The sequence below is a fragment of the Gadus chalcogrammus genome, chromosome 4, assembly GCF_026213295.1.
Source record: "Gadus chalcogrammus isolate NIFS_2021 chromosome 4, NIFS_Gcha_1.0, whole genome shotgun sequence".
NCBI classification, from domain to species: Eukaryota; Metazoa; Chordata; class Actinopteri; order Gadiformes; family Gadidae; genus Gadus; species Gadus chalcogrammus.
Window position 1 is genome coordinate 6,743,215 of NC_079415.1, and position 8,974 is coordinate 6,752,188.

General features: G+C 46.7%; 1 protein-coding gene across 1 annotated transcript; it reads left to right on the forward strand.

Annotated features, from left to right (window-relative positions):
- Positions 1 to 1,454: 1,454 nt before the first annotated feature.
- On the forward strand, positions 1,455 to 6,645 carry drd4-rs (dopamine receptor D4 related sequence). Its single transcript, XM_056589169.1, has 5 exons — positions 1,455 to 1,501; positions 2,083 to 2,360; positions 3,369 to 3,481; positions 4,214 to 4,941; positions 5,877 to 6,645. The coding sequence occupies exons 1-5, from the start codon at positions 1,483 to 1,485 to the stop codon at positions 6,077 to 6,079; spliced, it is 1,341 nt and encodes a 446-aa protein (XP_056445144.1). The 5' UTR covers positions 1,455 to 1,482; the 3' UTR covers positions 6,080 to 6,645.
- The last annotated feature ends 2,329 nt before the right edge of the window (positions 6,646 to 8,974 follow it).

The following is an 8,974-nucleotide window of genomic DNA, read 5'->3' on the forward strand; positions in this document are numbered from 1 at the left end:
GATTAATCCTCGTTTGACAGCATGAGGCACTTCACACGCTACATGTATATATTTATTTATATCCATAAAAAAGCACAAAGGACGTTGTTTATGTTGCACAAGCTCTCCTCGGTGTCATGGCAACCCCTATTGAGGAGCTGGGAGGATAACAAAGACAGAAACACAGGGTGGGGAGAGAGAGAGAGAGAGCACTGGGCTGACAGCGAGAGAGCGAGCGAGAGTGAGAGAGGGCTGACATCGAAAGCTCTGAGGTTGCACTTCCTCCAAACAACTCATCTCACATTCAAAGCCAAATGTTTCACTTTGTCAACGGAAATATTGGAGAAGGAGCCCTGGGGCCACCTATCTGGCATTCTGTGTAGATGTCAGCATAGATGAATGCTCAGCGAAAGAAAGTTGGAAATTCGATGAGCAGTTCAAGCGATACATTATTTCCTCTTAAAATGTTCCCATTTTCCTGAGACGGTGCACACATTTCCACTGCCATCATTAACCAATTATGGTTACAGGAACGGTTGTCAAAATCTCAGGGATCTCTGAAATTAACTGATTGCTCATTCAGAATCATGAGTGTTTGTTTCTTTCATTAATATTACAAAGGAAAAGTAAAAAAATATTTATGGCCAGATTACATTGTGAGTACCTGCAAATCTTGTTTTAATGTTGACTGGTGCAAATGCAGTGTAAAGGGCAATTCAATTCATGTACACATTCAAACACCGACAGCGGAGTCAACCATGCAAGGCGATAGCCAGCTCTTCGGGAGCAATTAGGTCGAGATGTCTTGCTCAGGGACACTTTGACACTATTGATCGAACTAGCAACCTTCCGGTTACCAGCCAACATGCGCTACCTACTCATACCTACTCATATGGCTGGAGGCGCGGATCTCTCTATGTGTAATTGGAGAACACAAACTCAGCCAGCAGTAGTAAACTTAAAAAAAGTGTCATTAAAGGGTCGAATCCCTCCAATGTAGACTGGCCAAAGTAGAAATACAGTCATTAAAATCCCCTTCTGAAAGTTTAATCCACTCGCGCAAATGAGATTTCTTTGGTGGAATATATCCGTAATAAAACAGGAAACCATGCGTACCTAAGCCTGTCCGGCCAGTACCGGTTTCCAGCCTCTTTTCCGTCTGGATCCATGTGCAGTTAGATGAGTTCTTAACTAGCATCCCGCCCTGGTTTATTTTCTCCTCAACACTAATGAGCCGCTCATGGCCAGTCGTCGTTTGAACAGCTCAAGACAAAACTGTGAAAAGGTGTGGGAGTCGGGAAGGCGCTGCGGTAATTGTGGTTTAAATGTAAAACGCCTAACTGTTTATTGGCAGATACTTTAACCGTGTGGGAGACGCCATCGACAACCCATGAACAGCTCAGAGCGCCGGCACCATGTGTGCGGAGGTGGAGGCGTGGCGAGCGGGCATAGGTTTTCCCCCCCGTCGGACCGAGGCTGAGGCTCCGGAGAAGGTCTGCTGGCATGGCCACTCGTCAGCCAGGTGAGATTGCCCCCCCCACACTACCTCCGTCTACGGCAAACCGCAGAGGTCAAAAGGTGCGAAACATGTACTCTCTCTGATAGCGACCGATCATAATGGTTTCACTGTCGGAATGCACAAGCCTGGGAACAGTTTTTTTAGCTGTTTCTGACAAATCGTATACATAGATTATAGCAGAGTAGTTGAGTCTTTCTGCATGTTCTAGGAATCTTGTAGTAATTGCAATAACCTACCATTATACACTTTGAAGCGTGTGATTGGAAGGTCTGCCATTCTGCTGAAGTTATCAGATCGGTCACTATCAGTGAACCATTATGATAGGCTTCATGCATTTTTACACATTTTACCGGGGATACTAATGGAAAATTGCACCCAAAATGAGGCAAATACGCTTGAAAGCTCACACCTTCACCTCCGAGATTACATTTCCCTGTGAAATGATTGTCTTTGATCGATCCTTCTCTGAATCGCTTTAGAATGCGATTCCTGACGATCATACGTAAACCCCTGTGCGCTGCAATAGTGATTGAACCGTTGCTCCACAAACTCCAACAACACCCCCCGCCTCTCCGCCCGTCTAGATGCTAGCCCAGAAGAGCTTCTGTTCGGGGCCGCCATCATGGAAAACGTGACGCCCGGCAGCACGCCCGAGGAGCCGGCGGAGAGGAGCTACAACTACCTGGCCCTGGTCCTCGGCGTCCCCCTCATCCTGATCATCATCCTGGGCAACGTACTGGTGTGCCTCAGTGTGCTCACCGAGCGCTCGCTCAAGACCGCCACCAACTACTTCATCATCAGCCTGTCGGTGGCCGACCTCCTGCTGGCCGTGTTGGTGCTGCCGCTGTACGTCTATACTGAGGTAAGGTGCTGGTGGTGCTGGTGTTGGTAGTGGTGGGGGATGTGGTCGTGATGGAAGTGGTGGTGGCGGCTGCGGCGGAGGTGGTGGGAGTGGTGGGGGCAGTGGTGGTGGTGGTGGTGGTAGCTGTGGAGGAGGATGTGGTGTTGTTTCGTGGTTCGATGGAACAGGACTGCTGAGATGTAGTGTAGTATCTCAGAAGATTGAGTGTGGTGTTTTGGTCGCTGGGGTTTTCTGGAATGGTACTCCTTTGATCCTTTGGTTTGTCATTTCTACATTTGCTAAACAGCTGAGTTTAATCATGCGAGGCCGGTGGAGGGCTAATTTTTCCTTGATTGTCTTGTTAATTATGTTTGTACGTTGGGGGTATAGTGTTGTGTGTTTTGGCAGAAGGTAGTATTTCCCCTTTAGGATTGACGTTTTTAAACTTTAGATTTAAAAAACAAATTTGTCCTTACAAATTAAATTGAGCAGACACTGTTATCCAAGTCTTACTGAGCACAATCATAGAACACGATCAAAATGACTTTGGCCACCAAAAGATTTAAGCGCTTCACGACCAAGTTTGAACCAAAAATAACAGGAGAGTGTTCAGAAATTCGATAGGAATCCCGAAGACATGGTTATTCGATTTCTGTGTACTTACATGTCGAGATACAGATACATCTCAGCAAAGTGCCTTCAAAATTGAACCAGTAACTTTGATGAAGACTCCCCACTGAAAACCTTTCAGTTTCAGAGTAACGTTTTATTCCAGGAGGAGATTGTTACTGACACAATGGTGTCATGCCCAAGAAAGAAAGAAATGTGCACGAAGGAAAATACAGGAAATATGAATAACCCTAAATACTACAGAAATAGTATTAACACAATAGTACAGCAGGGCATTCAAAAATATCGATAAATGTGTGTCCCCCCCCCCCCCCCCCCCGACAACTCTATCTCTTATACATGCAGTGTTGTGCTTCGCTAACTGCCGTTTCTGACTGTGGTGTGTGTATTGCTGTTTAGTTCTTGGGTGGCATTTGGACGCTGAGCACCTACATATGCGATGCTCTGATGACCATGGATGTCATGCTGTGCACTGCCTCCATCCTGAACCTGTGTGCCATTAGCGTGGACAGGTAAGCCCAATCAACCCAACAAGTGACTGCTATTGATCCCTTGCCTTCTCGGGTCGATTTTGACAATTTGCTTTCATTCGGAATATGAAAAAGACACCTGCTACCTAATCGTTTTTGCAAACATGACACAGAAAAAAAAACACTAAATCAATAGCAACCCACATCTTGCTTTGTAACACCCCCTCTACCATTCATACATAATACAAATTCCTCTCACATCTGAGCCAACATTTATTTCCCGTTGAATAATTTGTCATTTTGGAAGAGACCTCGCTCATCTGTGAGCCTGTGACGGCTCAATTACTTTATTGCCCCATCCAGCATTATAATAATCACAATCCTCAGAGGCCGCGAGAAGGTGATGAGGATATTATGGAGTGGCATCATTTAGCCTCGGAGGTGACAGACTGGGCCATCAGCGGGCTAATAAAAACGGTGACAATGAAGACCTGAAATTACAGCACCTGCGCATATCGTAATGAGTGGACCAATGCATACGCCGCGGCACCTGATGCTATTTGGCCGAGGCTATTTGACTAACAGAGGGGTGATTTGCGGTTGAAATGCCCCTCGGAGAATTGTGCGCTAACCACCATTACATGAAATATCGATTTCGATTTCAGAATGAGATTCAGAAACACTGAACCGTGACCACGTTTATTCCTGGCCGAATAGACTCATCGCTCCCTTTCTCTGCTCCTCCCCCAACCTCCTTCTCCTTCCCTTTCACAGATACATCGCCGTGGTGGTGCCGCTCAAATACAACCGGAACCAGTTCAGTGTGCGCCAGCTGGCCCTCATCACCGCCACCTGGGTGCTGTCGCTCGTGGTGGCCAGCCCCGTCATCTTCGGCCTCAACCGGGTGCCGGGGCGCGACCCCAGCGTGTGCAAGCTGGAGGACGACCACTTTGTGGTGTACTCCTCCGTGTGCTCCTTCTTCGTGCCTTGCCCCGTCATGCTCTTCCTGTACTACTGGATGTTCCGCGGCCTTCGGCGCTGGAGCACGGGCCGAAGTCGCAGCCAGGTCGCGCGCGGGGGCCGCCGAAGCCTCTCGCTGCGGCTCAGCTCGGCGTTGCGGCGGGAAAAGGCGAGAGGCGGTGGCGCCACTGCCGTCGCCGCTGGCAGGGAGAAGGCGGTGTATCTGAGCCCGACGTCGCCGTCCGCAATCTCTGTTGTGTCAACGCCCCTGGCGACGCCGCTGGGACCGCCGGAGGGCGAGGGGGACGGGGGGCAGGACTGCCTGACGGCGGCAGCGGAGAGCGACCCCATGACGACGCAGGTGGATAGCGGGTCCGACGGTGACCCCGTCGAGAGGGCTGCCGGGGAGGCAGGTGGAGGTGGCGGAAGGGAGAACGGCCTGGCCAAGGCCTTCGGGGTGAAGAGGTCGCGGCGCAACAGCAAGAGCAGCCGAGTGAGCGGGAGGGAGCGCAAGGCTATGAAGGTCCTTCCGGTCGTCGTGGGTGAGTCGCTGCGCACTGTTCCGCTGAGTTCAGCAGACACTTATATCGCGGCAATACATGCAATTATAATGTCGTAATGAGCAGGTAGGCATCTCGCCCAGGGATGATAACAGGTTGACCCCTATGTATAATGTGGAGTACAGTATAGAATAGCTATCTGGTGGAGGAAAAAAAATGAGGAATGGTGGAGGCTTTGCCGGTTTTGTCCTGGTGTTTCAGGGTGTTAGAAATAATCATACCCAACAAATTGAAAACACGTGATACATCTCAGCGTGATATGGTTTTCTGTAAAACACTCACGAAAAAAGATAAAGCTAATAAGAGTTGCATTAAGGAGATGCATATCAGTTTGGCAACGGGGCTTTTTATAGAAAGTGATAATTGCAGTTTTTACATGAAGCCCTCTGAATGAAGGGTTCTGGCAGTGTGAAATCTCACCGGGCTGTAAATCACCTTGGAAACGACTTGCCTCCGCTTCCTTGCGTCTCTGCTCTACACATAGCAGACATGTGCTGCATCAATATCACGTTTTTCAAAATTGAATATAATGCTTCATACACACAACAGAGAGCTACACGACCTGTTAGATCCCGTCAAAAAAAAGGCAACACTTGCTCACCCCGCTACTCGTCTTCCTAATTATGACACGATCCACCTGGCGGTCACACCTTAAGGCTTAATTATGGTTCCACGTCGACGCAACGCAAGGGGGTTTACAGACCCATTACGTCCTTGTGGTCCCTCCTTGCGTCCACCACAAGGGCCTGATGTGCACCTCCCACCTCCCAAAACCCAACAAAGAACCAAAACAGGTTCACGACTGTGTCGAAGCGACTGCCTGGTCATTGCGTCGCGTCGACGTCCAAACATAACAGAGCCTTTAACCTTAACCCCACCTTCTTCGTCCCGCCCGCTCTGTTCTTCCCGCCCCACAGGGGTGTTCCTGGCCTGCTGGACACCGTTCTTCGTGGTGCACGTCACCAACGTGCTGTGCGAGTCGTGCAACATCGGCCCAACGCTCATCTCCGTGGTGACTTGGCTGGGCTACGTCAACAGCGCCGTCAACCCCATCATCTACACTGCCTTCAACACCGAGTTCCGGAATGTCTTTCACAAGCTGCTCTGCTGTCGGACCTGAGCCAACCCCGGAGTCGGACCATTGAGATGTATATCTTTATATCTGTATATATTGCTCATAGTTATGAATAGGTTTCTGTACTGTGTGGAGCGTGTGGATCCTAACCGCTTCGGACGACAGGAGTTCTCAATCTTCGCATCTTTCTTCCAACGTCGAAAAAAAACATATTTTCAGGGATGTCTTGACTGAGCGTTTTGGTGTCAGATCCCCTGCAGTTACCGATACACATATAAAACGATGCGATATGATTGAGGAACAGAGATGTGTATGTGTGTAGGTTGACGAGACGGACGAAACTGAGACACAGCTTCCCCTGGGCTCAAAGGTGTTGTGGATTTCATACATTTCCCCTTGGGTCAGGACTATATTTGCCTTGACAACGGGGGACTTTTCTCCAAGGGATGCTGAACAATGCCATGGACCACTTTGTTCATCAGAAGATGCAGTCAAAGTTCTTTGCAGTATCTGGGTAATTGAGGGGATTTAGGTTCTAAGGGGGTTTGTGTACAACAAAATAATACGAAACATAAAAAATATATATATTTTGTGTTTTGCACCCATCTATGTGAAAGGGGTAGTCCTCTGGCAAAAATAAACTCTTTTGTTTATTATCATGCTTGTAAATGTTGGTTTAACACGAGATGCCATGGCCATTCTACTAGATAACGTTCAATTAATTTACATCAACAATGTCCTGTTCTAACCCTCCCTTCTGAAAGAAAAATGAGCAGAGGTGCCAAGGAATGAAAAGCAATTATGTTTCCTTGTATTCCCTGGTGGGTTACATTGCTTCTCTTCACAATGGGCTGCTGTGAGCTCAAGTGCCTCAAGCATTTCTGAAACCAAATGTTTGGGAATTGATCGTCAATTGCCGCTGTGTTTGTGTTATTCTTTCAGTGATTTCCAAAGAACTGATACGATACAGCCAATGTTACGTGGAGATATGGTCATATAAATGCAAAGATGTGCGTGCGTGTGTGTGTGTGAAACGTAAAAGTTCATAAGCCCACAAAGAGCTCTCTCATTCGGTACATAATATGCATGCCATGGACGGTGTACTCTGGTTTCACTGTCACTTCAAACAAAACTTTCCGTTGGAGGTAGAATTTCCCTGTCCTTTTAATCTATATTCTCGCCTTTGCAGATAGTGAGATACTCAAGAAGAATTTACACGATTTAGTGAAAATGTACAAGATGTATCAACTTAAATGTATCATCCGTTTTTCAGAAAATCATCAGCACACAGCAATTTTGGACAAAGGGGCTATTGTTTCTTAAACCCCATCATCCATCTCAGTAATTCAAAGCGCCGTTCTCCTGAAAAGGCTCAGTGGGTCATAATGTGCTGCCCTTTGTGCACCGAGAGTAAGGACTTCTTAAACTATGTAATGAAGGCACTTCTAGAGTTCTCTTTTGTCAAAGGTAATGGGGAACTATTAGGTAGCAGCACTAAAGATTATCGGTGCTTTCTACTACTGTTAAAGAGGCCCTGGATTTCAATATGATTGAGGAGTCCATAATACCACGTACACCCAAAATGATGGATGATTATGGTTATATGATATTAAAATGTGTATAATACCTTTCGGTGAACAAATGTGGATATCATTTCCATTTTCTTTCTTCAGGGGGATTCAAAGAGAGAATATTATATTGCACAGTGTGGCCTGTTGTGTGTGAATCCTGTTACATTCAGTCACATTCCCGATGGACTCACCATCGCTCTGGGACGAGGACCCAAGTCATTAAACCACAAACAGTGTCACCCTATTTTCCACCAGTATATGATTTGTCATTTTCCTACTCAGGGTCCGATTGAACGCGTCTCAATAACAGGACCGGGGGCCAACGACTCAGCGGCGACTGAGACCTCTCTGGCAGGCTTCAAGGTTTTGAGGGGTAGAAAGAAGGGAAAATCCACACATCAGCACGGATTATCCATAAGCACGTTCGTATGCTGATCCGCGGATTTCCCCATCTTTGCCCTCGTTGCTTCTGTGCAGTCGAGACCCCCCGTATCCGCGGCAGTTTCAGATCTGCAGGATCCAGTTTGCTGATTGGATACCCTGGGTCTTTCATCGTCCGCCACACAGAACCGTTTCATCGCATACTCGTCATACCCATCTGGAATAAGGGGCTTGAAGACAGACAACAGAAAGACCCTTTGGTTGTTGCATTATCTTTGGCCCGGCGGGGAGCCGCAGCGCTCTTTGATCTATGCCTTAGCCATCGCAGCAGGATTCAAAGACAATGACTGTATCTTGTTTCTGCAGTAGGTCTCGGGAAGGGTGTTTTATTTCCTGTAAGTTATGAATTGATTACAGTAGATGTTAATACTAGCCCGGCGACATAAAGTATGTGATTGATGACTTTACATGATTTTCAAATCATGCACGATTATAAACGGTATATAAACTTTTTTGGATGTTCTTTTACAATTTTATTCAGGGGAGTTTGGCTTCGCCATCAATTTAGCATTTGGTTTTTTACTTTTACCCTCTCCATTCCGAAGAAAAAAAATGGGAATATTCAAAATCGAATATCTAATCATCAAATTGAAAATAATTATCAAATGAATGTTTACACATCAGTATTTAACGCAGAAGGAGGCTATCATAGAGAAGAAAACAGACATCATTTGTCAAAGTGCAGACATCATTTGTGACCTATTTATCTGTTAAAGTGCTATAAAAGTGCAGTGAAGAGGTGAATGTGACCACTGTAATTGAAACCAACAATCTTTGTCATTGGTGGAAAAATAAAAAAAAGATTTGTACAAACAGATGCATATGCTGCATGTAGTAAGACTATGTGTGTGTGAGTGTGTGACAAAAGCTCAGAGAGGTAAACGTTGAAATTCAAAACATCTGGGCTATGGCGTGGGTGGCGGTCTGT